Here is a 25,143-nt window from a genome sequence, read left to right as displayed (position 1 = left end):
ATCGTCCGACCCGACTCAAGTCTCCCACTTCTCCATTAATTGTTTCCTCCCCCCGTTCTCGCAGCCACCGCGTCTCCGCCCATTCCACCCACCACCATGTCTTCAATTGCTGCCTTGGCCTCTCGCCGGGCCTTTGCCCGCCAGGCTCTTTTCCGCGCTCCCGTGCGCCGCGCCTACAGCTCGAAGATGGAGGAATCAACCCTCGACAAGGCTCCCAAGCGTGATCCCGAGCTCTACGTACGGACTTCCAGCCCGACGAAACCCACTCAATCCATTAGTTAAAGCATGCGTGTCTAATTGGAAATAGGTTCTGCTCGGTGTCATGTCTGGTGCTTTCCTGATTGCCGGCTGGTAAGTGTCATGCCATGCTCGGGATCTTTAGGAGATGACGAAAACAATTTCTCACGAACTCAATTGTTTGAATACGGCAATATGTGACTCAAGAATCTTTGTTGATAGCTTCTCTTGATAGGTACTTCGGCAAGAAGCCCACCTCCGTCACATCCGAGAGCAACGTCCGCATTCCCGACAGCTCTATGCCCTGGGAGCGTGACGACGACGGCAAGATCTACAAGTACCAGTACCACCCCGGTGGTGACAAGAGCCAGCCTCTCAGGAACGCTCCCAGTGCTCTGAACACTGTCATCGTTCCTAACGTTACTCTGCCTGTGGTATGAACCATTATTCAATTCTCCCCCAAATGCGAAAGATACTATCAGTATTTCGACTGACTTTCACAATTTTAGGATCTCCACGAGCGCTTCAACAAATACGGCAAGGAAGAGTATGACTTTTAGATAGTGTCAGTGTATTTGAGCTGGATATGACTCAATGTCGATTGCTGTACATTAAGATTGCTGTGAAGACCAGTTCCTGGGGATTGCGACTCTCTGAACAAGAGTGTGTGCATAGTTAGTTTCGTGAATCAATTGGAGCTGTCCTTTGTTACTTTATACCAGCAATTTGGAATAGTGAAACCACAGGAACCATGCGCAGTGCCATACTTTTCGTTAGATCAAAATATATTATTGTCGAAAAGGTACATAGAAGGCAGTTTTGTCGGACGGATAGAGTAAAAACAAGGAAATCTGAAGAGAGAGAATAGACTATGGCAGGTATTTCAACAGACCGACATATATATCGCTTTAACGGGTCGCCTCGTTGCCTTCACTAGCTGGCTTTGGCTCAGGAGAGTTGGGTTCTCCCACCGAGCTTCCTGCATCAGCTGCGGAGGCTGGGCTATCATCCACAATCTCCTCCGGCTTGTCCTGAGTTTCGGGGTTTTGGCCTTCAACATCCGGGTGAGGCGGAGCAACCTTGCCATCGACAACATCCACCAGGTGACCATGCTCCAGGCGAGTCCGAGTCTCATGTCTCGTCTCAATCGATACCTTGCCCTCCTTTCGTAATGATTCCACTACGGCCTCATCAAGGATGTTACCTTGCTGATCACGATATTCCACTCGCGCCTGCGTTCCGCGGATTGTTGGAATGCTGCTGGATGTGATGCTTGGTTCCTGACTCTCAACCTTGACTTCCTTTTGTTCCTTCTGTTCCTGCTTTGGCTGGGCCTTGACAGGTGCAGGCGACTGGGGAATAGCTGCCGCCGTTGTTGGAACAGCGGAGTTCACGCTGCTGAAATGAGTCACGTATTGATTCAACTTATGCAATGGTTAGCCAACATCGTAGAAATTATCTATTGAGACCGGGACTCGAGATGCTTACGTCGGTGTAGAAAGTGTTGCAGTCAAAGTCCCATGTTTTCAGAAGCTTGACTTGCTTGCAGGCGTCCCTAGTCCACGGATTCCCATAGATCAAAGGAGAGTAAACGGTGAAGGCAAAGATGGTGAGCCCTAAGAAGACACCAGCCAGAGCTTTTCCGATAACAGGTCGAGAGGGCAGACCCAAGCTGCGGATACGGTTCGTGATGAAGTCAAACTCTTGGGCCAGCGCAAGAATAGCAAAATAGAGAGCAGGGAAATAGTGATGTAAGAAGAGCTGGCGGGCCATAAGGTAGAATGGGAAGTAGTGGAAACCCCAGCCAAGTACTGAGGTACCAATCTCGTAGTCAAATCTTTTGAATGTGGGATTACGGTAGTCACCACAGTTACGCTGCCAACGTAGAAGGGAAATTCCCTTGAAAATCACGTAGACCAAAACTGCCAAAGTGGACGAGTACCAGACGAATGGGTTTCCGAAGAGGTAAACCTGACGGTGATCTCGGCCCCAGAAATTGATACCACGAAGGAGGGTTGGCCATGATGGAGGACGAGAATCCCAGGCGTGGGAGTCAGTCAAACCAGCGTTAGTGGTCCACATAACCTTCTGAAGCTCGAAAAATTTGCCAAAGAAGCCGGGATTTCGGTAAGTGACCTTCTCTGCATCTGGAGGGAGCATTGGATGCTTGTTGCTCTCGATATACCAGATGCTGTTGGGCAAAGAGGCACCCTTTGCACACGTAACTTCCTGTTGATCGAAACCCCAATCGGGTAGTTTGACTTTATGCGAGAACAAAACACAGCCAGTCATGACGTGGACAAGTCGAAATTTCGATTGAATAGTCCGTAATCGCTTCTTCGCCTCTTCGCCATCCGATAAGGACTTGACAATCTCGACACGCCAGTAATCGTTTGCATCGCCAGGGAAACCTTCGTATCCGTATGCCGAGACTTCGAATTGCCAATCGACATCAGTCACTGGAGGACGCTCGTTATGTGAATGAACCCTGCGGTGGGTCATCAAATGGTGTAGCCTGATGACTGCACCGTCCTCAATATAGTTTGCCGTGATGTTATCCCAAGCAAAAGGACCGGAAATTTCTGCTCCATTGGCGTCAAGAGGCTGAGTCTGGTTCTCGGCAATGAAAAGGTTATTGTCATCTTTATGAGGGTAAAGGGTGATCTGCTGCTGCTTGCTTCCGGTGGGGTACATATGACTGTGAGAGTGCAAATACCCGCCTTGCGTGTTATGGTGGCGAATGCTAAGACGAGAACCGAAGACAACGTCTGCGGGTACGGCTGCCATGCCTTTTGAATTTAGAGTAGCCTGAAACTCGGAGGACATGAAACCGTCGCCCTCTCCCGGATTGACCAAGCACCGGAAGTGAATTGCAAACATAGAGCAATAGAACGCTAGGGGGATCACAATCAAGCAGAACACTCGGGCGAAGAAATGCTTGAACCAGAGACGCTGATTGATGGGTTAGTAAGAACATTGCTAGAAGACCCAGGGAGAAAGGCTGACATACGGGCGTAACAGTATTTGTATCACCAAGCACCACCCACAATTGGAGAATAGTCAAAGAACCCACCCAGGCGACTGTAAACAGACCAACCCACTTGACACTCAAAGTGGCACCCAAACTGAATCCAGTAGCAACCAGCCAGAACCACCAGGGCCCGCGGAAGGCGTGTGATGGCCCCAATTCCTGCTGATTGGTAAAGCAAGTGAAGGACAGTGCAGTGAGAGCTGTGAAAAACACCAGGGGAGAATCCAAGAGGATGAATCGAGATTGCGTAACCAATCCGTTTTCTGGCTGAAGTCAGTAAGTGCACCCCCTGTTCCCACCATAAAGAGGGCATACCAAAGAGGATGGCACCGGCTCCCAGCACAGCAGTGTTGGTACGACATCCGGTAGCCTTCAGAGTCAAGAACATAATGGGCACCGTGAGGACTCCTAGAATTGCGGGAAGCATGCGCATTGCCACATACGGCACTCCAGGCTCAAGATAGTCCTTCCCAATCTCCTTAAAGTCGAAGTCGCCCTTGAATCCAGCAAGCCATCCAGCGAGGGTAATAAGGAGTTTGGCGAGAGGGGGGTGGACGTCAATGAAGAAACGACCCTTAATGTATTTCGTTGCGAAACCACCGAAACTGTTCATCGCCCATTAGAAATGCCTGACGGGGTATGTATACTGGAACTGGTCAAGACGTACTGCACTTCATCAAAGACAACGCTAGTCGGCTGGTAGATCCTAAACAGCCGCACCACGGCGGCTACTATAGTCACCAGAACCATAACCTTGTAGTCAGACGTCGGAAGATCGAATATATTGTTATCTGTAACGCCATCTGATTGGTAGCTCGAAGCCACTGCCGTAGCCTTCTTCCGGTTCTTTGGCCGGGGAGAGCGACTGGGGGAGCGAGAAGAGGTCCGCGGCGGGCGGACGTCAAGGGTGTCCTTCGCCATTTTGGGGTCAGGACTCCCAAGGAGAAACGAATAATCTGATAAATAGGGGAAAGAGAGCGTCGGGTATTCCAGTAATATAAACAAGAGATCGAGAATTAGAAAATCATTTAAGAGGTCGATTCGAGCGAATTCAAGCTGCAGACCGGACAGTACTCCCACTGTAGATCCACGCAGCGCTTAAGAGAATAAGAAATCGGTCAATGGAGCAACACGAGAGACAGGAGAACTGAATGCGCAATCGTAACTAATCACACAGCGCCATGACCGAAAGGAAGAAAAGAGAGGAGGACGAGGCTGAGCTGGACTCAATACGGGGGTGGGTTGAAGTGGTTGAAGGACAGCGGTACGGATGAACTTAACACGTGTGGTAGCGCCTTAGTAGACTGAAGTCAGAACATGAACAGTGGAGTCTGTCGCATACGGAGGTACAAGCCGGGGCAAGGATCCGCACGAGTGCTTCGACGAAAACAGACGGCTTGCTGTATCTACTTCGGCAACTCGGCAACTAATTATGAGACGCAATTAATGTGATTCTGTCCACCACTGGAGCCTTGAGTATCGAAAACTGTCCGCTAGATACTACTGTTTCATTTCTATTCTACGGCTTATGTAAAGCGGCTGAAGCCGCAGCCAACAGCTCTCTAGTACAAGCGGCAAGTGAGACCAATCAGGCGTCAAATTGCAGCAGGCTAGCCGCGCGGCTGAGCTAGCCGTTTTTGTCGTGAAGGCTGAATCTCGACATCTCGGACCAACCCAAAGATCACAGAACGCCTACACACTCCCTTCAATCGCACGCTCCGAAAGGTGTCATTAATATGGCATCCATGAGTAACGGGAATACACCTACGGTCCTCGACGATGCTACCAAACCCCCCGCGGGAGTGGTCTTGCCACCGAAGGACATTCGAGGTTAGTTCTGCGCACTTATTCGCAGTTCGATGCGCGTGCTAACAGAGTTGGGTAGCGATTGTTGAGAAGACAGCTGGATATGTGGCTCGCAACGGCGCCGTCTTTGAAGGTATTTGCTCTTTTTCTGCCGTTAACGAATATCTCAGAAGCCGTGACTGACTTCTTGATCTATTAGACCGTGTACGCGAGAAGGAGCGGAGTAATCCCAAATTCTCCTTCTTGAACTCGAATGACCCGTATGCACCGTTCTATCAATGGCGTCTTAATGAAATCAAGCAGGGGAGAGGGACTGATGTGTCTGCTGGCCGCCCAGGCGAGCCGACTCCAACTCCAGCACCTGAAGCACCCAAAGGACCTGCACCACCTCCAGACTTTCACTTTTCAGCACGAATGCCGATAATAAACGCGCAAGATCTAGAGGTCGTACGGCTCACAGCCCTCTTCGTTGCCAAGCGAGGAAAGTCGTTCATGACTGCTCTCTCCCAGCGCGAAGCGCGGAACTTTCAGTTTGATTTCCTCCGTCCGCAACACAGTCTCTACCAATTTTTCACGCGACTCGTCGACCAGTACACCATTCTTCTTCGACCGGAAGGAATAGACGAAGCTACATCCCAAAAGAAGCGAATTGCGGAGTTGGAACAAAACGTGAAAAACCGGTTCCACGTTTTAGAGCGCGCAAAGGCGCGCGCGGAATGGGTCAAATACCAGGAGCAACAGAAGCAAAAGAAGGAGGAGGAGGAAGAGAAAGAGCGGATAGAGTATGCTCAAATTGACTGGCATGACTTCGTGGTTGTGGAAACAGTTCTTTTCACAGAAGCGGATGATCAAGTTGACCTTCCTCCTCCAACCTCTCTCAACGACTTGCAGTCCGCCTCACTGGAGCAGAAAGCAATGATGTCGCTGAATCCTCTCCGTATCGAAGAAGCCATGCCAACCGACATGGAAACTCCAACATACTACAACGCCTACCCCGCCCAGCCTGAACCACAGCCTTTCGCCCAACCTGTTGGTCCAGTATATTCCCCACAGCCGCCACCTCAAGGCATTCCTGCCCCTCCAGTCGCCGCAACAGCTGCAGCTCAGGAAGAAGAACAGCGCATTCGGGAGCGCATGGAAGCCCGCGAACAAGCCGCAGCCGCCAAAGCCGCCCCCAGTCAACAACCGATGCGGATCCGCTCCGATTACGTCCCGCGCGCGCAAGCACGCCGTCAGAACGCAGCAGGCGCTATGGCACTCTGTCCAAACTGTAAGCAGCAGATTCCCGAAGCCGAACTGCAGCAGCACATGCGTATCGAAATGCTCGACCCTCGCTGGAGAGAGCAACAGGCCAAGGCGCAAGCCCGAACTGCAACAACCAACCTCTCCACAGCAGACGTGGTCAATAATCTTAAGCGCCTCGCCAGCCAACGAAGCGACGTTTTTGATTCCACCGCCGTTCAATCCGCCCCTAACCCGGAGGAAGAGGCTAGGAAGAAGCGCATGGCTTTTGAAGGGGCCCCCGGTGCTGGGCCGATGCAGCAGCAACCGGGCCCAGTTGGTCCCATGGGAGGACCGCCGAACCCTCAAAATATGAACATTGAGGAACAAATTAGGAATCTTCATGAGAGGTACAAGCAATGATAAGGACGATTTTTATTGTCCTTGGGTTCTGTTATACTGGCGTTGTCGTCATTCTCTGGAGTTCGTGGCTTTGGTGATTCTTTTGCAAAGCAGTATAATATGGTTCAAGCCTCCGCGTTGAGACGTACGCCTTTTTTCGCATGTTATGTCAACCTATTGAATCTATGAGCGTGATGATTATACACGCGCTTCCGTTGCCAAGAGCAGCTTGAGAGCAAATAGATCTTAAAATCATATTCAAATTCAAGTGTATGCACAAACCATGCTACCACACTGACAGCTTCGTAGATTACACCCCTCATGCATAAGACTCTGCAGCCATCACAAGTCTATATCACAAAGAACAAACATAACAAGCGCAACCTCCGAAGATAGAAACAAATAAAACATCCCAGTTGCGCCATTGTTGTATTCGCCAGCTGATCAAATTGAATAAGGAAAAGGAAAAAAAGAAAAAAGGTAAGAAACATGAAGATATGATAAAGCTAATTAAAAGAGCAAGCGCAAGATATTAGGAATAAGAATATAGTGATCAAATGGACAAAGAAATATTAGTAGTAATACAAGATAACGTTGCGTGAGTGGTTGTAGAGGTGCAGACGCAAGATATTGAAGCAGCAATATAACAAAGTATCGGGTGAGAAATAGAAGAAGAAATGGTAAAGCAATGAGCGACCCGCGCTCGAACGTCGTGCTGCCGTTATTATCTCCCGCTCTGACCACCACTGAGATCACAACGAGATGCTGTTCCAAAAGTGGAGCGGTGGCTTCTGATTATTCGGCTGGCGATGCTGATATTCTTTCGGAACTGCCTTTAGCAGGACGAGCCGTAATGGATCGGAAGACGTGTTGTCAATATGGAAGTGATGGGTAGGTATGTCAAGGAGCAAAACTGAACAAAGCTTCAAGTCATGGCATCGGCGGCCAGAGGCCGGGGAGTTGCAGCCAATTTCTCCTGACCGATGGCGGTGTCCTGGATATCATCGGTAGGCTGAATCTGCACCACAGGCTTTTCAATCAACGAATCTATGCTCGCTTGATGCACCTCGGATCGTTCTTCTGGGGCGCTCGTTTGCGCAAATGTGGGAACGATGCCGCCACCAATCCTTGACCAGAACATCCTTTCTCTCAAGCGAACTGTTTCCTCCCACGCTTCTTGCAACTCGTCAGGTTCCTCGGCGTGGATATGACCGTCAAGGATGAGACGGAGATAGCCTGTAAACTCACAGCATGAGCGCACCTTTTCTAAGCAGAGAACGCACAATGGGTATCGCTGTGCTGTTTCACTGTCAGAAGTCCGGAAACGGTGAGTGCGCTCGTTATCGGTGCCACTCCGCCGCTCGCCACAGAGAGAACATGGGAATTCGTATTTTCGAACATTTGGTGGTACCGGCTCGACCACCAAGCTTCCTTCACAAACACTAGATAGCACGTTTCTCCTGGTCAGCCAGGATATCCCTGGGGCCGCATCGAGTCTCAACGTAGGTTCGATATCTTCCACGAGTGCACGCTTGTAGAACCGTGCATCCTTCAAAGGGACGCTAGAGTTAGGGGGTTGAGGCGAAGAAACGCTCCCACTCGGGGAATGAGGTTGAGATTTTGACGGTGACGGCGAGCTCGAGCCGAACCCCGCACCACCAAAGCCAGCCAGACTCATGACGTTCAATCCCGAATATGATCCGCTGGTGGCCCTACTGGGGGGTTTCGAACTCTTTGATAAAGTAAACAGCTCACGAAAATCCTCGTAAGCCAATATGTCAGTTCGGCATACAGTTTTGATGAGATCAGGAAAACTTGTCGCAGGGCCGGGTGCTATCTCGGCGCAAACAACATCGCCAGGGATATCTGTAGCTTCCATACTCTTCCTGGTGAAGGCGGGAGGTTGTGAGGGACCAGCCGGAGAAGGTGGTGCTGTCGAGATTGCTGTGCGACCATCGAGATCGTCCTTGGAAATGTTCATCACCTGAAGGACTGATTTCAATTCGGCTAATTGTTCTTGGTGCGAGGCGAGAAGCGACTCTGTGTCTTTGATCTGAGAACGTAACTGTTCATTCTTCTTCTCCACAGCCTCGCGCTCGAGTTTGGCAGCAGCAACCATCTGTGAAATGATTTAGAAAGGTAGCTTTAAAGAACCATGGCCGAGTTTTTGCTCACCTTGTTTGCTTCCTCAAAGAGAGCCGCAGTGAGGGTTTCTAGCTCTTGCTCGATTCCCTTTTTCTCCTTCTCCGCTAGAATACGCTGCGCCTTTTCTTCTGCCAAAGAAGCCTTTAATTGGTCAACCTCAGCTTTCTTCACCAGCGCTCCGTCTTCAATGTCTCGCCAGTATTGCTCGTTTTCCGACTCTAACGCGCGGGCCTTTTCCTGGACTTGCTCTAACTCCTGGCGAGTAACGGCCAAAGTGTCGTCGAGTTTTGTCTGATTGTTAATCGCTTGAACGAGTTTAAGACTCAGTGTTGCAACTTCATCATTAAGGTCCGGGTGATGCGAGGACGATAGAGTCGACTCTGTTGATTCAGAACTGGGCATAAGTCTTGGGTCCCTCAGAGTGCTGAAGCCGTCTCCACCTTCACTTGAGGAACGAACAGTAGCCGGAGATTCTGCAGCAACACGGAGAAGATCATTTGTGGACTTGGCCTTCGTAACATGCCTATCAGGCGAAGCAGACCTATTCCCGGATGACAGAGACCGTTTGTGGCTGGATGAGCGCGGTAACATGTTTGACGGCGAGAGGAAACCTTGATGCGAATAATAAGAGTGGAAGGCGATCAGACTACATGCGGATTAGTAGAGCTTCATAAAAGAATACGATCGACTTAGGGTTGAAGACTTACTCGGCCATGGTGGCGAGAACAATCTGATCGTGAATCGGCAAGGTAAGGTAGTGCGTGACCAGATCAAGACGTCACTTATGCGCAGCTATTTGGTCCGCCTGTCTGATGAAAACGATCGAGTCGACAAAGGAGTGAGGCTCTAGATTAGGTTGTATCAGTATATCGAGCTGAAGACGATTGCGTATCCGCGCGTAACTGGAGGAGGCGCAAATTGGATTCAGATAAGACGCATTGACGCGGGAGCAAGGAATGAAGTCAGGGCCGGGAAGGAGCGGATGCGCAGTAGAGCGAAGGTACAATCATGGAGATCCCAGGGACAAGATATATTGAAGAAAGGAATGCAAATGACGAAAGGAAGAGGAGTTGGAGATGTGACGGACCCCTCTTCCACGGCGGCTAGCAGGAGATGCCTGGTGGTGGAGGAAAGCTCGCTCTCGCACTTCGTACTCGGTCGGAGCTTCGTCACGCCGTCCGGTGCATTACTAGTGGCGGGTATTTTACCTAATCATGTGACGGGGCTTCTTAGAGGGTTCTGTTAAACCCCGTCATGGATAGACGTGAGAAATACGGAGTACTAGCTGGTACTGTATTTAATTTGTAGTCCTACGTCACCCAATGACCACCGAGACTAAATGACCAACTTCTATGTTATGCGTGTGCTAGTCATGCAAAAACATGGTGAAGCGGCGATTCTGCTAAGCCCCCAGCCTTAGTTTGGAAGCTCAGCAACCGCGCAAGGGATATCACTGGCCTTCCGGGAGTTGGCCTCGGATGGACACCTACTTAGCCCCTAGCCTTGAAAACACTCATTTATTGTCCCTTCTTGGTGCGTGCTTGAATCTCTTCAAAGAGGTTAGTATAAATAGGTCGTTGCCGTTGTCGTAAGACACACTCAGGCTACTCGCATATCCTTTCGACCATCTATTCATACAAGTCATACATGTTGAATATCGTTAGAGCAGTACAGGAGCACAGAAGACGGGGGTTTCGGAGTGCAGATTACTGCATCAGGATATCTCCATGCGGGGCTTGACTGCTTCGAGCTCAAACCAACCGTTTCCTGACTTCAGAGGCGGTATTAGGCAGGCTCATACATCAGCCAATGGAAACGTCACTGTCCCTTATCATTGAAGCTTTACTGCAAAGCGGAACATGCGTTCGATGGCGCAATCCCGGATTTTCCCCGTACACGGGTGTACTCTGAGTAGAGACGATCAGTAACCATCTCCCTGGAATCTTGGATGGCCCCGCCAATCTTAGGGCCTTGCAGCCTCAGGCCACAAATATAAGTGGGGTTTTGGGGTTTGATCGTCCATCCAACGCGCCAAATCTTCAGGACCATATTATTCGATACTTTACCCCGTGGCCTTCTGCCTGCCTGATATATAAACGATCTACGCGGTCCCATAATACCATAAAGACTTTCGAGTCTCGTTACTGTTGCAGTTTTGCCCTCGTTCCCGGTCATCTTCAATCCAAATAAGCATGGCAGACGCAGAGTTGGAGGAGGTTAGTACGAGCCCTTGACGGTTTGATATTTGTCGCTGTTTCGGTTGTTGTCACCTGTCCAGGCTGACTTGAGTACCGTTATAGATTAGGCGAGCTCGTCTAGCGCAACTCCAACAGGGCGGTGGTCCACCAAGAGCTCCATCAGAAGGCAACCAAGACGAGCAAAGAAAGTACGTACCTCTCTGGAGACACCCATTTCGCATGTCGGAAACATCACTGACGCTTGATACTCTTTAGACAAGTTGAAGGTAAGCCTCAATGACCACTCATGCCATCCAATCAGCACCAACTCATACCACGCCTACAGCCGAGCGCCGCGCTACTATCCTCAACCAAATCCTTGAACCCGAAGCCGCAGATCGGCTGGGCCGAATTCGACTCGTGAAAGAGTCGCGTGCCACAGATATTGAAAACAGGCTCATCATGCTTGCGCAGACAGGCCAGTTGCGGCAGAAGGTCACAGAGGAGCAACTCAAGCAGCTCCTGAATGCTGTTGCAGAGAACCAACGCAAGGATGAGGAGGAGCAGCAGAAGATTGTGTTCTCTAGGCGGAAGGGTGGATGGGACGATGATGACGACTTGCTGGACTTGTGAAGGAAAAGCAAAGACTGCGGGTATACTTTACGGGCTACCTATGATTAATGATGCATCCGATCTCCTGCTTGAGCTACATATATGGTTATAGGCGATAATAAAATGAACTTGCCTGTATGAAAGACAGCTGTAAGCCATTAAGGCTGAAATTAATGGTACGGCATACCACGACCTAGTGGGCGGTATTATACATCTTTGTGTCTCGCTAAAAGTACATGAATTTACGACTAACGAGCCGCAAGGGCATCAAGAGCTTTTCCCCTGTTGTTGTTCTCGCTCCCTCTTCTGCTGAAGCCTTATCATCCGCCGAATGTCCCTCATATCTGGCGGCTTCTCAATCCCTAGCTCTGCCCGCAACTCGTCAACATCTTTCTCCAGAATTTTCTCCCAGTAGACATTGATCAGTTCCTTGCTATTCAGCCCACTGCGCACTGCCCAAGGCAAATATAATGAGAACAGCCTCTCTCGCTCTGCAGGCTTCAGCCGGACAGACGCAGCCATACTAAGCCCCGTCATCGGAATCAATGTATTCAGGAACTCGAACGCCTTCAGCGCTAGCTCGCCCTCCACAAAAGTAGGGAGCCCGGTCACGGCGTGATAAAAGTCGTGACACTCACGGTAACGCTGCATGACGTACGCGCACTCTGGGTCGTCGATGTACTGCACATTATCCCGAGTATCGGGGGAGACGCCCTCCCTATCCAGCCATGTGGCGTAGGTGCGTCCGACGGAGTTTTCAGGTAGAGAGCGGAGATAGGGAAGCGGGAGGGTCTGGGAGGTTATGCGTGGGCGATCGCGGAGAATCTGTCGACCGGTGGGGTCCTGAAGCATGGCATCGCGGAGTCGGTAGATAAAGTATGGGGTTGCTGTTACTTCGCCGAGTGTTGCAATTAGGTCTGAAATTGGGCGTTCAGAGTTAGTCCTTCAACATGCAATTCTCAGCGGATGTTTCGGACTGACCAGCTCTTCGAGGATTGAGTAGAGCTCCCACCGCGGAACCAACGGCCAGAAATCCCTTCTCAAAGAATCCGAGCGGGACATGATGCGGGTATTTCGGCGAAGGGCGATTGTAACTGGAAAAAGAACGTGAGTAAGGGGGTTGCCGGCCCAGTAGCGCGACTTCTTGCACAATGAGTGCTGCTGCCCTCAGTTTCCTAAGGTGCGACATTTTGCAGTTAAGACGTCTAAACAGACATTGTTCTATGTTAACGGCATTCGGAGGTGGTGTGATGCGGAGGAACAGCGGAGCACAAGTGGTCATTATGTTCCGCCGTACTGTACTATAGATAATAATCGATAAGGTGATAAGGTGATAAGATGATAAGAGGATATTTCTAATTTTATTGATCTTCAATGCAAACGCTACATTACAGAATAGAGCGACCGTGACCAAAAATGTTGTCTCTAGACTGCTTTTTATGAGAATAAGCGGAGTAGCATAGAGTCGGTCTATTGATTGGCATCTCAGCTTTTCTCCTAAAAAGGGCCAGGATGAAGCCAGATTGGTGGCCTGGAGAAGAACATGAACTGTTCACTCATTGGGCAGTATCCCAAGGCATCATTGTAAATGGCGTGGGTCCAGCAAAATTCCCTGGGCGGGGTCTAGGAATGATGGCCATGCGGAGTATACAAGTATGTGGCCGAAAGCCCCCAGCCTGGAGTTTGCATTCTAAAATTCGCAAATAGGAAAACGAGGTGATTGTGAGAGTGCCACGACATCTGATGTTGACAGTAGACACGATTCCATCCTCGTTCGTCACGAAATTCGAAGAGGGTGTACCAGTTCATGCGATGCTTGCTGCATTCCTATGTCATGGGGAGCCGGAGGAACTCGAGCCGTATGAACTTTGGACAAAAACCTGGCCGACCAGGAAGGATTTCGAGCATTGCATGCCGATCCTTTGGCCGGAGTCTCTTCGTGCGTCTTTGCCTCCGTCCGTCTCGGGCAGCTGGAAAAGTGTTCGAAAGGCGAAACTCGAGTTTGAATACGAGCCCTCCCATCAAAATATCCTCGCCCAGCAAGAGCAACGATTGCGCAACGCCTGGGAAAGTGTTGTCTCTGTGTTCCCAGAGACCGATTGGGAAACGTTCTCCTATTATTGGCTGATTGTGAACACCAGGAGCTTTTTCTATTTAATGCCTGGTCAGGAGCCACCGGAAGATCGAAACGACGCCATGGCATTGTTGCCATTTGCCGATTACTTCAATCATTCAGATGTGGCAGTATGTGCATTTGCACATGGGCTGGTACTGGTACTGGTTTGCTGACCCTTCACAGTGTAATGTGAAATTTGATGGCCAAGAATACGTCTTTAGGGCTTCAAAAACATTTAGTAAGTCCCTAGTGGAGTTAGCTTTTTGCTATACAAGCTGAACAAGCTTCCTATACAGATAAAGGGGATGAGATTTTTATGAGTTACGGGCCCCATCCAAATGACTTTCTGTTTGCTGAATGTGAGACAAGCGCCTTATTATATCTCTGATTTCGGAGATGCTAATTCGGGTAGACGGCTTTCACCTCGAGGAAAACGAGTCTGAAGCATTATATCTTGACGATATAGTATTCCGAGAACTGAGCTCCTCACAGCAGGAGGAATTGTACCTGCAGCAGTATCTTGGGTGAGTTCTGGCCATCTTTGCTCATCCCTTGCGGTCATCTGGGACCTGCTGATGCTGGAGTAGAAACTATCAGGTCATGGCCACTGGCGTATGCTACCGGACAGAGGTTGCCGCTTGTATCATGTATATGCGACCTGAGGACTGGCAGAACTACGTCCTCGGTTATTCTACCAGAGGAGTAGATGCAAAGAAATCGGAAGACGTCATCAAAGGCTGGATCCGTGCATATATGGAAGAAGCGGATTTGACTATACGTGAATTGGAGAATATTCGGTCTAGCATGGAACAAAGGCATCAGGAGAAGGCACAGATGCTGATGAAGAGGTGGAGGCAAATCAAAGAGCTCTGTAGCATAGCCTTGAAGACAGTGTTATGTTGAGATATAATGCTACGCTATGTTAAGGGATGTTAAGGGTCAAAGTTTGCTGTCCCTGGGTTCGTCAGGGATGTCAATGGGAATCATACTGGATTCCTGCCGTCGAGATTCTCGCTGTTTTGCAAGGACCAGGTGTTTAATGGTATAATTCACCACGCATTTGATGCCAAGTTCCTCGCCCTTTCGCACAATGTATCCGTTCAGAAACTCGATCTCGGTCGTTCTGTTAGCTCGTATATCCTGTAACATGGAACTATGGTTTTTCGCTGTTTTGCTGGCAAGTTGCGTTACCATCCAGCGCAAACGCTCCGGAGAGAAACGGCTCTCGACTCCAGGTATACCTTGTAGTTCCGGTAGACTGCAGATCACGTTTGAGATTTCAAGTAGGAGTAACCTCATCACACGAGTGAAGCTATAATTATACAAAAGCTCGCCATTTCGACAGTCCATAAGAGCAGTCAATGGATTGATTACGGAGTTCATCGCCAGCTTCTCCAGCTGGTACAGCATAATGGAAGAGGGGGGTTCTGCAACAGCAACCAGAGGCGGCGTGAGGGTCAATGTGCGCAGTAAATATTTGGTGCTAGGAGCCCAATCCGAAGCCTTGCCGAGTGACGATGATCTGCCAGAGTTTTGTGAAGGGACAGGACCCAGAATCGTTGTGCCCACACCGGTGTGTGTGACGTGAAACCTGCCACTCCGCTGAGCAAGACCGTGACTGATGATACCAAGCATGTAATGCGGACGCTGTCCAGGATCAGGAAAAACTCGTTCGTTGACTGCGTCAGTGATCCCCATGCCATTCTGGATGAACAACACAGTGGACTTGGGCGTCAATCGGTGACGGACACTCTCCAAAGCAGATACAGTCGCAGGTGCTTTGACGGAGACTATTAAGCACTCAATTTGCTCGGCTTCCTCTTCGACGTTTGACAACTCGGCCTCACTATCTGTTATATTCCTAGAGATAGGTTGCCCATCCGCGGAGACTTCTTCCTTCGTGTTCACATATGGTATTGAGCGCCAGGTTCCATCAGACAAGACATTGACGTCAAACCCAGTTTTGTTATCGTCTAGTCCAAGACTATTGATAGCCAAAGTCTGCTTCCGTTTCTGGAACGTTTGGTACACCTCTGGATTGTGCATAAGAAGCGTGATAGGCGGTGGAGATGGCCGACTTGCGAGCGAGTGAGCGACAAAAGTGCCAATGTTTCCAACTCCGAGAATGTGAATGCGCCCAGATAGTCGAGATTGTCCACTCTCCCTCGCTATCTCATCGACATCTTGTGTCCATGTTGACGCCGGTCGTTTAATTAATACCTGCATAGATACAGGCCCTCTAAAGCCGCATAGTTCTGAGGCCGCTGCTCGCAAGAGCGGACGGGCTCCGAACATGTGCGAAACTGAGTGGTGGCTGAACACCATAAGGTTGGGCCTTGCGCTATCACAGTAAACAGCGCATTTGCTTCACTTGCAGCTGTATAGAATGAATAATTCAGATTATGCACACTGGGAACATGCTCAGACGGATTTGAAGTTAAGTGAAGTTAAGTGAACTTAATCCATAGGCAATCGAGCATTATATGCACACCGCCTTACCCACCGCTTGTTTTGTACGTTGCAAAAATTGTGGCTCTCCGCCAAATCTTCAGCCTTTTATAATTTAGCTACTCCAACGTTTGTTTCACAGCAAACCATTATTAGGCAAATGGAGTCTACTGATTTGATACCGCTGCTCGAGCGGCTCGATGATGATGTTGATGACCTCGAGGAGGCTTTAGCGCCGATCTTGCAAAGCACCGTTGTCGAAACCTCCAAGAAGCTGCCTGTTCTGGACAAAGCCAAATTTCATGTCATGACCGCTTATGCGTTGGAGTCGTTGATATTCTGTATGGATTTCGCTCCACCATGAGATTGAATGCTCACTATGATTGTAGCGTACTTGCGCCTACACGGCGTCAAAGCGACCGAACATCCCGTCTACAGAGAATTGAAAAGAGTGAAGCAGTATTTCGACAAGATAAAGGCATTAGAAACCGAACCCGAGCAGAGAACAATGGTTCTTGATAAGCAGGCGGCTGGACGTTTTATCAAACATGGCCTTGTATGAGACTCGAAATAACGTTCCGTTACAGGGTGATTACTTACCTGTCCTAGGCCGGAAACGAGAAACTCGATCTGCAACGAGAGGAGCAACTAGCGAAAGAGAAAGCACGCGCCCAACTCAAGGCATCGCTGCTGGCTAAGAAAGCAGGCGACACAACCGAAGAGCCGCCCAAGGATGTTTCAAGTGAATCCGAATCAGATGCTGATCCCACATCCGACATCGCAAACGACGCCAAGGGCGCCGACTTACCACAGGAAGTGCAATCTTCTGGGGCACCTGGAGTTAGCACCCAGAAAACAAAGAAGAACAAAGTGAAGTCCAGTGCAAAAGATGAGAGACGTAAGAAGCGTCGCGGCAAGGAAGAATTCAAGGATCACAACAAACAGAGAAGGAAGAAGAAGGATGATACCCGAAAGGCGAGGAAGGCAACCTGAAAGTACTAGCAATTGTCATCCATGTCGACCATTGCAAGGCATTGCGGGAAGCTACAACGCAACTCATACACGGAGCTCGACTTCCGATGAATCGCACCGCCAAGTCACTTCTCCGCCTACAATTCTGATTCCGAGTTGTGCCTGCGAGCCTCCGCCAGTCGGGAATGCAATGGGCCAATGCATGGCAGAAGGGTTAATAAACCGAACAGGATCAAGCCCGACGGGAATGATTTCCGGCAGATGCTCGCTGGGCGAAGGATTTTAGGCCTTCCGCAGTACGAGACTGTACACCAACGACCAAATGGCAAGCCGGTTTTGATCGTATCTACGTGCCGCAGCAGGGTTGCCATCTCGAAATCGGTGTTGACTGACTCATAGTGTCAGCAAGAACTTCGCCACTACTCGCTGCCGGAGATGCCGGGCGCAGTGCATTCGTGTATCGACAAGTCAATCTCAAGCGAACCTAGAATAGTATAAATTTCATGAAGAATGACCCATCTATGAATTAAATGTAAAAAATTCCTCCGTCATACGGCATAAGCTTCCACTATGTATTACTGATACATGTAGTTCTGCGCAGTCAGTTTAATACCGGATCCGCAATAATTCCGGGTAACGGCGGTATTGCTGACATAGCGCTAAATTGTTCTCCGGCGATTCGACCGTCTTCTATATAAACCCTTTCATCCGCCTCTATATCCTATTCCATCACTAGTCAAATCTCAATCTAACAATATAGTCAATATGCCTCGTCAACGCCGTGGTGCCGCTCCTACTCCTGCGCGCAGCGCTCCAACTCGTCCTACCGCCGCTCCTGCCCAGCCGGCTCACTCGCCATACGGCCAGCAGCACCAGCCTCACTCGACCGCTGCCCACCCTCCCACTGCCACCCAGGCTCCTGCAGCTCCTGCTCCCGTCCAGCAGAGCTCTGGCCCCGGTCTCTTCGGGCAGATGGCTTCCACAGCTGCGTAAGTTGCATACTCCGTATACCAAATCCGGACGCTTTTTTTACCCTTGGTGGCAAGCTACACCCGCAAAACCGCAGGGAATTTTCTCGCCGCGTCAACGCAGGCCGCTGAAGCTAACTTTTTACAGTGGTGTAGCAGTTGGTTCCTCCATCGGCCACGCCATCGGTGGTCTCTTCTCCGGCGGCGGCTCTAGCGCCCCTGCCGAGGTTCAGCAGGCTCCCCCCGCTCAAGCTCAGCCCATGGACAACGGCCTATGGCAGGGCAGCGCGACTAACAGCTCTTGGGAGAACCCCGCCTGCGCTACGGACGTTCAGAACTTCCGCAAGTGCATGGATGAGAACCAGGGCAACATGTCTATTTGCGGGTGGTACCTTGACCAGCTGGTACGTTCCCTCTGGTTTTCTATGAAGGATATGCTCCAAGCCAGGATACTAATAGTCTTGTGTGTTTATAGAAAGCTTGCCAGGCTGCTGCTAAGCCTTACTAAGCGGGCCTCTTTTCGTCCATTCAAACATCTAGGTGGCTATGATTCATAGCCTAACTTTTACCTGAAGTTTAACACGATACTGTTTGCATAGCGGCATAATCATGATCCAATGTATACTATAATTTCTGTTAAGAAGTCGACTATTTGGGCCGTCAAGGATGTTGGACACTACAATCTACTTCTGGAGCCCTAGGTAGACACAGATACCCATATTAGAAAGAATGGTCTCCTCTCCATAGTATTTGTTTGCTTAAGTGCTCTCATCGATCATCACCTTGTCGTGGTTCAAAATTAAGCTGCGTTAGTGACGAAAGAATAGGTCAGCCAACTGATAGGCCATCCAGACAGAATGAAAGGTCGCGTTTCGTACCTGGTTCCCATTGTAGAACTGACTATCCTGCGCATCTCGTTGGTCTCCAAGAGTTCGGATATTCGCGCCCCACCGCCGCGGCCGTCTTGTAGCATCCGCAGAATCCTGGAACTCCCTGGATTGAGGAGGTGCGGACTCTGATGAAGCCCTGTTTGGGGAGTAACCGATGAAGGACCCAATATACCCCACCGCACCTCCAACCACAGATGTGACTAGTCCATATGCTGAAGACACTGCGCGGACAGGTAATGATCCCGAGTCCGAGTATGCTTCTGTATATGTTTTGATAGGTACCATGACAAAGGTCGCTGTGGGGCCGCTTATGAGTTCACGAAGGACCTGGTCCTCTTCGGCGATTGTAAGTGTTTTGTTCGGCAAGGGTGTTTGGATGAGTTTGAGGTTATAGGGTCTCTTTTCCTCCAATTTGTTATCTAGCCAGGGACGGACGTCGCTGCGGATGGTATGTAAGGGTGAGAACGTTGAGCGGACAGAACTACCATCAAAGAGTCGGACCTGGAGACGGTATTGCGATGGAGGCACTGGTACTGACGTTGGGTGAGGGGCTGGGGACGCGGCAGCGGATTTTTCGTTCTTTGGTTTTTCGTTCTTGCTTGTCCGTATCGGTGCCTTCCCTTTTGTTTCATTAATATTTTGCTGGGTCGTCTCCTGAGCTTTGTTAGAAGATTGCGGCGTATCGTGCTCCCTCTCTTGCTTTCGGGGGACTGTTGCAGAGTACATTCTTGACCCTGAAGAATATGATATATCATTTGCCCTGCCACCCGAACTCCTCGTGGATACGTTTTGACTTAATTGTCTCTGAGTTGTCGAGGTCTGTGTCGTATCGATTGCTGGCGTCGGAGCTGTGGTAACAGGTTGTGGCGCCCGTGCGGCCGGTGAGCTGGAGTCTTGAGCTTGCTGAGCGGACTGTTGAGGCGCCAAAGAAGCAACCGTCTGACTCTGCGGTTTGCTATCAGCTATAGCGGCCATAACCCGACTGCGAAAGTCTTCTTTTGAGATGTCCGGCACTATATACTCCCGCAGCATGCCATTCCTGCGAACCGGTCAACAGACGCACTGCGCAGATGGTTCCACCTCCCAGCTGAGAAAAATATCCGTACCTAATAACAACGACCGTTGGATACTTTGAAATGGGACAGACGGAGGCTAGAAACCCAGCTTCTTGGCTGTCTTTGGCGATGCGCAATAGGACAGATTGCGATTCAAGAAGCCGTGTAAACTCCTATACAACGGAGATTAACATGCGCAAGCAAAGGTTCCAGATAACATTCGAGGCTGTACCTCGTCGCCTTGAAAGTAATCCTCCTGCCATGTTGAGCTTGTCTCGCCGTTATCTGCGAAGGCAATAGTTATTAGAGGGTATATCAGGTACACGTCAGTTCTCGAGGACAGACCTGGCACAAAGCAAACAACGGCTTTTGACTCTTGAACTGCCAGAGTAATTCCTTCTTGTAAGGTTCCGGTGAAGAACATATTGACTGTGATATGCTGTTCTGATATTGAGGTTGTTATGGATTTGAAGGTCAGTAGTTGTTCGCGCATCAGCCGGTGCCGATCATTTGGGGTTCCGCATCCCGGCCGGGTCGGTTGAATCTCCTCCATCAACCTACTTTTTTGCTTCTACTTCTTCTAATTCAATAACAACGTTAGGAAACCTCTCAGTTGTTAACAGGATATACAAAGTGAATAGAAACAATAAATAACACGATAAATAATGCGACCTATCTTATCGGTCGCTCAACGGGCCGTTCCTCGAGCATGGCAACATCCGATCTCATCCACTCGAAGTCCGCGCACATTATTCAAGTTCGATTCAATCTGCGCCAGATGCCGTCGCCAACAAATGCAAGTCCGCTTCTTCAACGGGCAGATGGGTGACGATCCCCGCTGGCTATCTGTCGTCGACCACCCCGCACAAATCGTGCGAACTGGCCGCAAACACGGGCCAGGATTGATCATTCTCGGTATGCCTTTGGTAGTTGCTTTTGCCCGGCGACCCAACAAGATGAGTGCTAACTCTGTGGACAGCCTTAATCCCAATTATTTCCTTCGCCCTCGGGACTTGGCAGGTTCAACGCCTGGATTGGAAAACAAAGTTGATCGCGAAAGTTGAAGACCAGCTTGTAAAGGATCCGCTCCCGTTACCTCCGCGCATTGATCCGAGTGTTGTTTCTGAATTCGACTATCGGCGTGTCTATGCTACGGGTCGGCTGCGGCATGACCAGGAGATGTTGATTGGGCCGCGTATGCGTGAAGGACAAGACGGTTTTATCGTTGTCACGCCACTTGAAAGGGGGAAAGGGGAGAGTACCGTGTTGATTAACCGAGGATGGATCTCTAAAAAGATGATGGACCAGAAGGACAGGGACAGAGAAGCGCTTCCCACAGGAGAAGTGACGATTGAGGGTATGATACGGGAGCCTTGGAAGAAGAACATGTTTACGCCGGAAAACCAGCCGGAGAAAGGGAAATTTTACTTTCCGGATGTTGAGCAGATGGCGGAACTGACCGGAAGTCAACCGGTATGGATTGAACAAACGATGGGTAAGTTGGTCTCAATGGTTTATTAAGTCCACCTAGCTAACCGGTCTCCTAGTCCAAGATCTGCTTGAATCAATGAACCGGGAGGCCAAGGGCATCCCTATAGGTCGCGCTGCCGAAGTGAACCTAAGGAACAATCACAGCCAGTACATCTTCACATGGTATGTCCCATATGTCCCCATATCCCTCTCACAGTTCGTATTCGTGACTCGTTGCTCATATGTATAGGTACGGGTTATCCCTAGCCACATCTATTATGCTGTGGATGATTGTGCGGAAGCGCCCCACTAGTGAGGCGCATCGCCGTGTCCGTCAAAACATCAACTGGTAACCAGCGAGTGATTCGTGCATTGGCCATTGGCGTTCGGTTTGTTGGGTATGATACATCTGTAACATAGAATGTACCGTTTATCTTGGCGGCAAGGCGAGTCTCATGTCCTGCAAGAGCTCCTTGGGTAAATGCTTCTGCGCAAGTGAAAATACCGTGGTATTGTTGTTGAGATGGCGTTGCCTGCCAATTAGCATCTACACTCAGATAGGAAGAGATTTCGAGAACTCACCTCCTCATCAAGGCAGTTACATCAGCCTCGTCAATGGTTTTGCGTCCGGCGTGTTTGGAGTATGCTTCCAGATCCTCGCTGGCTTGTTCAAAATACCACGAAGATGCTTGCTCAATCGCTGCCAGGGTACTCTTGCTGATCTTCGCCTTTGGCCCGGCTCGAGCCCGAGCAAATCGCGTAGCCAACTTCCTGATGACTCCGGCAGGTAAAGTGGGGACTGGAATCCCATGCCGCGAGAGTTTCTTCTGTTTGGAGCCATGAACAACGGTGTCTTCCTCTCGTAGACCCCCTCCAACAAGCCCAGGGCTTTCGCTCATGGAGACTCTTTCAGGAGAATATAGCTCCAGGCCAAAGCCCCCGGTAGTACCGCCGGCATCATTATCGTCTGATCCAGGGTCAGAGTCAGGGCCAAGTTTAGGTTCAAGGTCGATAGCTGGTAATTCGAATCCCTCATCATCATTTATGGGTTCGTCCGCGTCCAGGTCATCGGGCTGGGCAGCAGGAGATGGAAAGTTGAGATCAAAGTTGAATCGCCCAAGGTCTTCCGTTTCCCCACTGCAATATGGTTAGGAACTGTGGGCGGAAATGCCTCAGATGTTTTAACTCACCCCCTGTCGAACGCGCCATGACTGATGATAGTTTCATCTTGTTCTCCGTCCGGCATTACGCCTGTATTCCCGCCGACATCTGAATCGCTTTCCAGCCCGGTAGCATCGCCAAAATTCTCACTCAGCCGAGGCCCGCCAGCACTGACCATAGACAGCCGGTTTCGATCGCGATCAAGAGTCGCTCTCCGAGGATATTCTAGGGAAGTGTGCGTCATATCATCGTGCGTTATATCATCGTGCAGCATATAATCATCACCCAGCGCCAATGACAACCGCGGCGGGCGTATCTCAGGACTTCCATCGTCGTCCTCTTCTTCGACATCCTCCAACGGCAATGACAGCCGCGGTCTCTCAGGAGCAGGTTCCTTATCAAGCGCATCGATTTCGTCGATCTCAGGTTCTGGCTCCGGTTCGGGCGGCGGCTGTGGTGATGAACGTATGGGTTGTGATTCGGGGGCCAAAGCTTGAACAGACATCAGTCAGAGAGTAACACTATAAGGATAAAATACGTCCATACCTCTGCTAAGGTTTCGAAGGACATCAAAGACTGTTTCGCGCTGAGCTCGTCCGCTCTTTCGGCGCTCACGGCCGGGAGTATTCGCTGCACGCCGTTGCATTGCGCGAACCCCATAGGGTGTCGACGGAGCACCTCTATTCCCCGGCGTCCCCCATTGAGAAGCCGATCTAGGAGTTGTTGGGCCGACCTTCTTTCGCCCCGGTGTCGAAGGGTAGCGCGCGGGGACCGGAATTCGTGATATCTGTAGCAAGCGAATTAGTAAGAGAATCGCATTTGATTGAATATTCACAAACCCGTGTGAATGCAGTATCACCGGCTGCAGGAGGAGCCGCTTCGTAGACCCCACGAGTATTTGAGGATTCTGGCATTGCAGCTAACAAGGTAGCATTCAGCTCTATGCAGTATCGAAGCGGCCAGCGATCATATAAAAGATGAATTAATGCGTGTAGGATAATTTCGAGACTGACGAGCGGTCGGCTGCACTTGTTTATGCTGGTGGTAACGCGCTGGGCCTCCGTTCGATGAAGCCCGCTATTTGTTGGAGTGGGCTTATCGATAACGAAAGGCTTGGCACAAAAAAAGTTCCGTCGCAATAGAAGAGGAATCAGCGCCATTATCGTGCGATTATTACAGGAAGAACGGTAAAAGAAATCAAAACGCTTTTACGGCAGGTCTAAGGATACAATTCAATATGTCCGGAGAATCAAACGCCTCAACTGGCCTCGCAGCCAAGATCGACAAGAAGCGCAAGAGGCAGGCCGAAGAACCCTCTAGCTCCAAGCAGAGCAAGCCCGACGCTCAGAATCAGGCTACAGGCGATGGTCCGTCCGAGGGTCCCAAGAACAAGAAGCGGAAAAGCGGAAAGGGCAAGAAGGACAAAAAAGGCAAGAACGACAAAAAAGACGAGAACGACAAACCGAAAGCTGTCAGGGGGGAGCCTCTGGAGAAGGAGCGCAAGGGAATCTCTGTCAATGAGGCTATTGGGAAAATGGACGGCCGGCTGCTCGCCGACCATCTTGTTCAAAAGGCCAAACGACATAATAAGGAGCTCACGGCTGTTGAGTTGAGTGATCTTAGTGTTCCGGAGTCAGCTTTCCTTGATACATCGTCATTTACGTCTCCGAGGACTCTGGAGAAGCTCCCTGATTTTTTGAAGGCGTTTAGTCCCAAGGGCGTCAAACTCTCAGACTCTTCCGAGCAAAAGGGTACCCCGCATACTATTGTTGTTTCTCCTGCTGGTCTTCGCGCGGCGGATGTGGTCAGGTGGGTGGTAGCGCTCTACGTGGCAGGCATAGCATTGTGAAAATGCTTACAGTTGACTAGGGCCCTCCGAACGTTCCAAACAAAAGAGTCTCCCATCGGCAAATTGTTTGCAAAACACATCAAGTTAGAGGAAGCCAAGCAATTCCTCGAGCGGGCGCGGTAGGCCGAAGCCGATTAGGATGTCCTCCAAGTCTCACATGCTAACTTCTATATAGAATGGGAATTGGAGCTGGAACTCCAGCTCGTATTTCTGACCTGATAAACTCGGGTATGGTTTTGGAAGCTCCATTACTCTCAATCTGGTTGATGCTGACTGCAGCAGGATCTCTGAAGCTGGATGAACTGAAACGTATTGTTATTGACGGCTCATACGTTGACCAGAAGCAAAGGGGGATATTCGACATGAAAGAGACACATCTCCCTCTTCTACAGCTGCTTACTCGATCGGAATTCCGTGAGCGGTACGGAGCGAAAGAAAAGAAGATTGAAATCCTCGTGTTTTGAGCCACAAATATCATGATTCTTGCCGGCGTTGGAAAACTAGGGTTGGGGTATCTGTTCATTATGCTGGAGCTACACTAAACTAATTGAAGCATGTATATATATCGAGCCTTAAAAAAGTT

At 50.0% G+C, this 25,143-nt stretch overlaps 14 protein-coding genes across 14 annotated transcripts; 7 read left to right on the top strand and 7 right to left on the bottom strand.

The window, feature by feature from the left end:
• The first annotated feature begins 41 nt into the window (after positions 1-41).
• On the top strand, positions 42-1,023 carry BDW70DRAFT_139208 (uncharacterized protein). The gene is made up of 4 exons (XM_073737347.1): positions 42-237; positions 308-351; positions 473-671; positions 747-1,023. Exons 1-4 carry the CDS (start codon positions 97-99, stop codon positions 795-797), a joined length of 435 nt encoding a protein of 144 aa, XP_073594630.1. The 5' UTR covers positions 42-96; the 3' UTR covers positions 798-1,023.
• Positions 1,024-4,516, bottom strand: pmt1 (protein mannosyltransferase 1). The gene is made up of 5 exons (XM_073737346.1): positions 3,936-4,516; positions 3,584-3,873; positions 3,248-3,531; positions 1,726-3,189; positions 1,024-1,661 (listed from the first exon to the last, which is right to left on the bottom strand). Exons 1-5 carry the CDS (start codon positions 4,187-4,189, stop codon positions 1,146-1,148), a joined length of 2,808 nt encoding a protein of 935 aa, XP_073594629.1. The 5' UTR covers positions 4,190-4,516; the 3' UTR covers positions 1,024-1,145.
• A 443-nt stretch (positions 4,517-4,959) lies between these two features.
• BDW70DRAFT_76515 (putative pre-mRNA splicing factor) lies at positions 4,960-6,790 on the top strand. The gene is made up of 3 exons (XM_073744801.1): positions 4,960-5,098; positions 5,154-5,207; positions 5,274-6,790. Exons 1-3 carry the CDS (start codon positions 5,005-5,007, stop codon positions 6,716-6,718), a joined length of 1,593 nt encoding a protein of 530 aa, XP_073594628.1. The 5' UTR covers positions 4,960-5,004; the 3' UTR covers positions 6,719-6,790.
• Positions 6,791-7,607: 817 nt separating this feature from the next.
• Positions 7,608-9,677, bottom strand: BDW70DRAFT_76504 (guanine nucleotide exchange factor SEC2). The gene is made up of 3 exons (XM_073744800.1): positions 9,550-9,677; positions 8,873-9,488; positions 7,608-8,816 (listed from the first exon to the last, which is right to left on the bottom strand). The coding sequence occupies exons 1-3, from the start codon at positions 9,555-9,557 to the stop codon at positions 7,623-7,625; spliced, it is 1,818 nt and encodes a 605-aa protein (XP_073594627.1). The 5' UTR covers positions 9,558-9,677; the 3' UTR covers positions 7,608-7,622.
• Positions 9,678-10,857: 1,180 nt separating this feature from the next.
• Positions 10,858-11,787, top strand: BDW70DRAFT_76499 (DNA-binding protein). The gene is made up of 4 exons (XM_073744799.1): positions 10,858-11,058; positions 11,143-11,228; positions 11,296-11,306; positions 11,366-11,787. Exons 1-4 carry the CDS (start codon positions 11,035-11,037, stop codon positions 11,650-11,652), a joined length of 408 nt encoding a protein of 135 aa, XP_073594626.1. The 5' UTR covers positions 10,858-11,034; the 3' UTR covers positions 11,653-11,787.
• Positions 11,788-11,807: 20 nt separating this feature from the next.
• coq4 (ubiquinone biosynthesis protein COQ4) lies at positions 11,808-12,825 on the bottom strand. The gene is made up of 2 exons (XM_073737345.1): positions 12,613-12,825; positions 11,808-12,548 (listed from the first exon to the last, which is right to left on the bottom strand). The coding sequence occupies exons 1-2, from the start codon at positions 12,818-12,820 to the stop codon at positions 11,899-11,901; spliced, it is 858 nt and encodes a 285-aa protein (XP_073594625.1). The 5' UTR covers positions 12,821-12,825; the 3' UTR covers positions 11,808-11,898.
• Positions 12,826-12,996: 171 nt separating this feature from the next.
• On the top strand, positions 12,997-14,668 carry BDW70DRAFT_76481 (uncharacterized protein). The gene is made up of 6 exons (XM_073744798.1): positions 12,997-13,284; positions 13,339-13,875; positions 13,931-13,985; positions 14,044-14,106; positions 14,160-14,271; positions 14,335-14,668. Exons 1-6 carry the CDS (start codon positions 13,144-13,146, stop codon positions 14,648-14,650), a joined length of 1,224 nt encoding a protein of 407 aa, XP_073594624.1. The 5' UTR covers positions 12,997-13,143; the 3' UTR covers positions 14,651-14,668.
• An 18-nt stretch (positions 14,669-14,686) lies between these two features.
• BDW70DRAFT_151360 (ketopantoate reductase family protein) lies at positions 14,687-16,622 on the bottom strand (the record flags this gene model as incomplete). Its single annotated transcript, XM_073739284.1, has 3 exons — positions 14,687-15,565; positions 15,638-16,032; positions 16,616-16,622. 3 exons carry the CDS (start codon positions 16,620-16,622, stop codon positions 14,687-14,689), a joined length of 1,281 nt encoding a protein of 426 aa, XP_073594623.1.
• Positions 16,623-17,246: 624 nt separating this feature from the next.
• BDW70DRAFT_76475 (uncharacterized protein) lies at positions 17,247-17,627 on the bottom strand. Its single transcript, XM_073744797.1, has one exon. It carries the CDS (start codon positions 17,536-17,538, stop codon positions 17,305-17,307), a length of 234 nt encoding a protein of 77 aa, XP_073594622.1. The 5' UTR covers positions 17,539-17,627; the 3' UTR covers positions 17,247-17,304.
• Positions 17,628-17,932: 305 nt separating this feature from the next.
• BDW70DRAFT_161321 (coiled-coil-helix-coiled-coil-helix domain-containing protein) lies at positions 17,933-18,643 on the top strand (the record flags this gene model as incomplete). The annotated part of the gene is made up of 3 exons (XM_073740962.1): positions 17,933-18,156; positions 18,284-18,539; positions 18,611-18,643. 3 exons carry the CDS (start codon positions 17,933-17,935, stop codon positions 18,641-18,643), a joined length of 513 nt encoding a protein of 170 aa, XP_073594621.1.
• A 154-nt stretch (positions 18,644-18,797) lies between these two features.
• Positions 18,798-20,543, bottom strand: BDW70DRAFT_76462 (uncharacterized protein). Its single transcript, XM_073744796.1, has 5 exons — positions 20,426-20,543; positions 20,313-20,365; positions 20,132-20,253; positions 19,014-20,064; positions 18,798-18,939 (listed from the first exon to the last, which is right to left on the bottom strand). The coding sequence occupies exons 1-5, from the start codon at positions 20,502-20,504 to the stop codon at positions 18,904-18,906; spliced, it is 1,341 nt and encodes a 446-aa protein (XP_073594620.1). The 5' UTR covers positions 20,505-20,543; the 3' UTR covers positions 18,798-18,903.
• A 100-nt stretch (positions 20,544-20,643) lies between these two features.
• BDW70DRAFT_139187 (cytochrome oxidase assembly protein SHY1) lies at positions 20,644-22,619 on the top strand. The gene is made up of 4 exons (XM_073737344.1): positions 20,644-20,995; positions 21,060-21,575; positions 21,628-21,733; positions 21,801-22,619. The coding sequence occupies exons 1-4, from the start codon at positions 20,746-20,748 to the stop codon at positions 21,901-21,903; spliced, it is 975 nt and encodes a 324-aa protein (XP_073594619.1). The 5' UTR covers positions 20,644-20,745; the 3' UTR covers positions 21,904-22,619.
• BDW70DRAFT_151357 (uncharacterized protein) lies at positions 21,981-23,625 on the bottom strand (the record flags this gene model as incomplete). Its single annotated transcript, XM_073739283.1, has 5 exons — positions 21,981-22,083; positions 22,133-22,687; positions 22,741-23,203; positions 23,258-23,498; positions 23,551-23,625. The coding sequence occupies 5 exons, from the start codon at positions 23,623-23,625 to the stop codon at positions 21,981-21,983; spliced, it is 1,437 nt and encodes a 478-aa protein (XP_073594618.1).
• A 292-nt stretch (positions 23,626-23,917) lies between these two features.
• On the top strand, positions 23,918-25,099 carry BDW70DRAFT_76434 (uncharacterized protein). Its single transcript, XM_073744795.1, has 3 exons — positions 23,918-24,520; positions 24,581-24,679; positions 24,736-25,099. The coding sequence occupies exons 1-3, from the start codon at positions 23,949-23,951 to the stop codon at positions 25,022-25,024; spliced, it is 960 nt and encodes a 319-aa protein (XP_073594617.1). The 5' UTR covers positions 23,918-23,948; the 3' UTR covers positions 25,025-25,099.
• Positions 25,100-25,143: the final 44 nt, after the last annotated feature.

This window comes from Aspergillus foveolatus (genome assembly GCF_047715535.1).
Source record: "Aspergillus foveolatus strain CBS 279.81 unplaced genomic scaffold BDW70scaffold_35, whole genome shotgun sequence".
Taxonomy (NCBI): domain Eukaryota; kingdom Fungi; phylum Ascomycota; class Eurotiomycetes; order Eurotiales; family Aspergillaceae; genus Aspergillus; species Aspergillus foveolatus.
This window is presented reverse-complemented; position numbering and strand designations above follow the sequence as displayed.

Excerpts from the sequence above, each read along its gene's own strand:
- BDW70DRAFT_139208 (XM_073737347.1), top strand. The coding sequence starts at position 97 with ATGTCTTCAATTGCTGCCTTGGCCTCTCGCCGGGCCTTTGCCCGCCAG. Across the intron at positions 238-307 it reads AGCGTGATCCCGAGCTCTAC|GTTCTGCTCGGTGTCATGTC; the intron begins GTACGGACTTCC and ends AATTGGAAATAG. Across the intron at positions 672-746 it reads CTAACGTTACTCTGCCTGTG|GATCTCCACGAGCGCTTCAA; the intron begins GTATGAACCATT and ends TCACAATTTTAG.
- pmt1 (XM_073737346.1), bottom strand. The coding sequence starts at position 4,189 with ATGGCGAAGGACACCCTTGACGTCCGCCCGCCGCGGACCTCTTCTCGC. Across the intron at positions 3,532-3,583 it reads AGCCGGTGCCATCCTCTTTG|AAAACGGATTGGTTACGCAA; the intron begins GTATGCCCTCTT and ends GACTTCAGCCAG. Across the intron at positions 3,190-3,247 it reads ATACAAATACTGTTACGCCC|CGTCTCTGGTTCAAGCATTT; the intron begins GTATGTCAGCCT and ends CCCATCAATCAG.
- BDW70DRAFT_76515 (XM_073744801.1), top strand. The coding sequence starts at position 5,005 with ATGGCATCCATGAGTAACGGGAATACACCTACGGTCCTCGACGATGCT. Across the intron at positions 5,099-5,153 it reads GCCACCGAAGGACATTCGAG|CGATTGTTGAGAAGACAGCT; the intron begins GTTAGTTCTGCG and ends AGAGTTGGGTAG. Across the intron at positions 5,208-5,273 it reads CAACGGCGCCGTCTTTGAAG|ACCGTGTACGCGAGAAGGAG; the intron begins GTATTTGCTCTT and ends TTGATCTATTAG.
- BDW70DRAFT_76504 (XM_073744800.1), bottom strand. Across the intron at positions 8,817-8,872 it reads TCTTTGAGGAAGCAAACAAG|ATGGTTGCTGCTGCCAAACT; the intron begins GTGAGCAAAAAC and ends ATCATTTCACAG.
- BDW70DRAFT_76499 (XM_073744799.1), top strand. The coding sequence starts at position 11,035 with ATGGCAGACGCAGAGTTGGAGGAG. Across the intron at positions 11,059-11,142 it reads CAGACGCAGAGTTGGAGGAG|ATTAGGCGAGCTCGTCTAGC; the intron begins GTTAGTACGAGC and ends GTACCGTTATAG.
- coq4 (XM_073737345.1), bottom strand. The coding sequence starts at position 12,820 with ATGTCGCACCTTAGGAAACTGAGGGCAGCAGCACTCATTGTGCAAGAA. Across the intron at positions 12,549-12,612 it reads ACTCAATCCTCGAAGAGCTG|ACCTAATTGCAACACTCGGC; the intron begins GTCAGTCCGAAA and ends GCCCAATTTCAG.
- BDW70DRAFT_76481 (XM_073744798.1), top strand. The coding sequence starts at position 13,144 with ATGAAGCCAGATTGGTGGCCTGGAGAAGAACATGAACTGTTCACTCAT. Across the intron at positions 13,285-13,338 it reads TGGCCATGCGGAGTATACAA|GAAAACGAGGTGATTGTGAG; the intron begins GTATGTGGCCGA and ends ATTCGCAAATAG. Across the intron at positions 13,876-13,930 it reads TCAATCATTCAGATGTGGCA|TGTAATGTGAAATTTGATGG; the intron begins GTATGTGCATTT and ends GACCCTTCACAG.
- BDW70DRAFT_76475 (XM_073744797.1), bottom strand. The coding sequence starts at position 17,538 with ATGGCAACCCTGCTGCGGCACGTAGATACGATCAAAACCGGCTTGCCA.
- BDW70DRAFT_76462 (XM_073744796.1), bottom strand. The coding sequence starts at position 20,504 with ATGTTCTTCACCGGAACCTTACAAGAAGGAATTACTCTGGCAGTTCAA. Across the intron at positions 20,366-20,425 it reads CGTTGTTTGCTTTGTGCCAG|ATAACGGCGAGACAAGCTCA; the intron begins GTCTGTCCTCGA and ends TTGCCTTCGCAG. Across the intron at positions 20,065-20,131 it reads CCAACGGTCGTTGTTATTAG|GAATGGCATGCTGCGGGAGT; the intron begins GTACGGATATTT and ends ACCGGTTCGCAG.
- BDW70DRAFT_139187 (XM_073737344.1), top strand. The coding sequence starts at position 20,746 with ATGCGACCTATCTTATCGGTCGCTCAACGGGCCGTTCCTCGAGCATGG. Across the intron at positions 20,996-21,059 it reads GCCAGGATTGATCATTCTCG|CCTTAATCCCAATTATTTCC; the intron begins GTATGCCTTTGG and ends CTCTGTGGACAG. Across the intron at positions 21,576-21,627 it reads ATGGATTGAACAAACGATGG|TCCAAGATCTGCTTGAATCA; the intron begins GTAAGTTGGTCT and ends CCGGTCTCCTAG.
- BDW70DRAFT_76434 (XM_073744795.1), top strand. The coding sequence starts at position 23,949 with ATGTCCGGAGAATCAAACGCCTCAACTGGCCTCGCAGCCAAGATCGAC. Across the intron at positions 24,521-24,580 it reads CGCGCGGCGGATGTGGTCAG|GGCCCTCCGAACGTTCCAAA; the intron begins GTGGGTGGTAGC and ends ACAGTTGACTAG. Across the intron at positions 24,680-24,735 it reads CAATTCCTCGAGCGGGCGCG|AATGGGAATTGGAGCTGGAA; the intron begins GTAGGCCGAAGC and ends ACTTCTATATAG.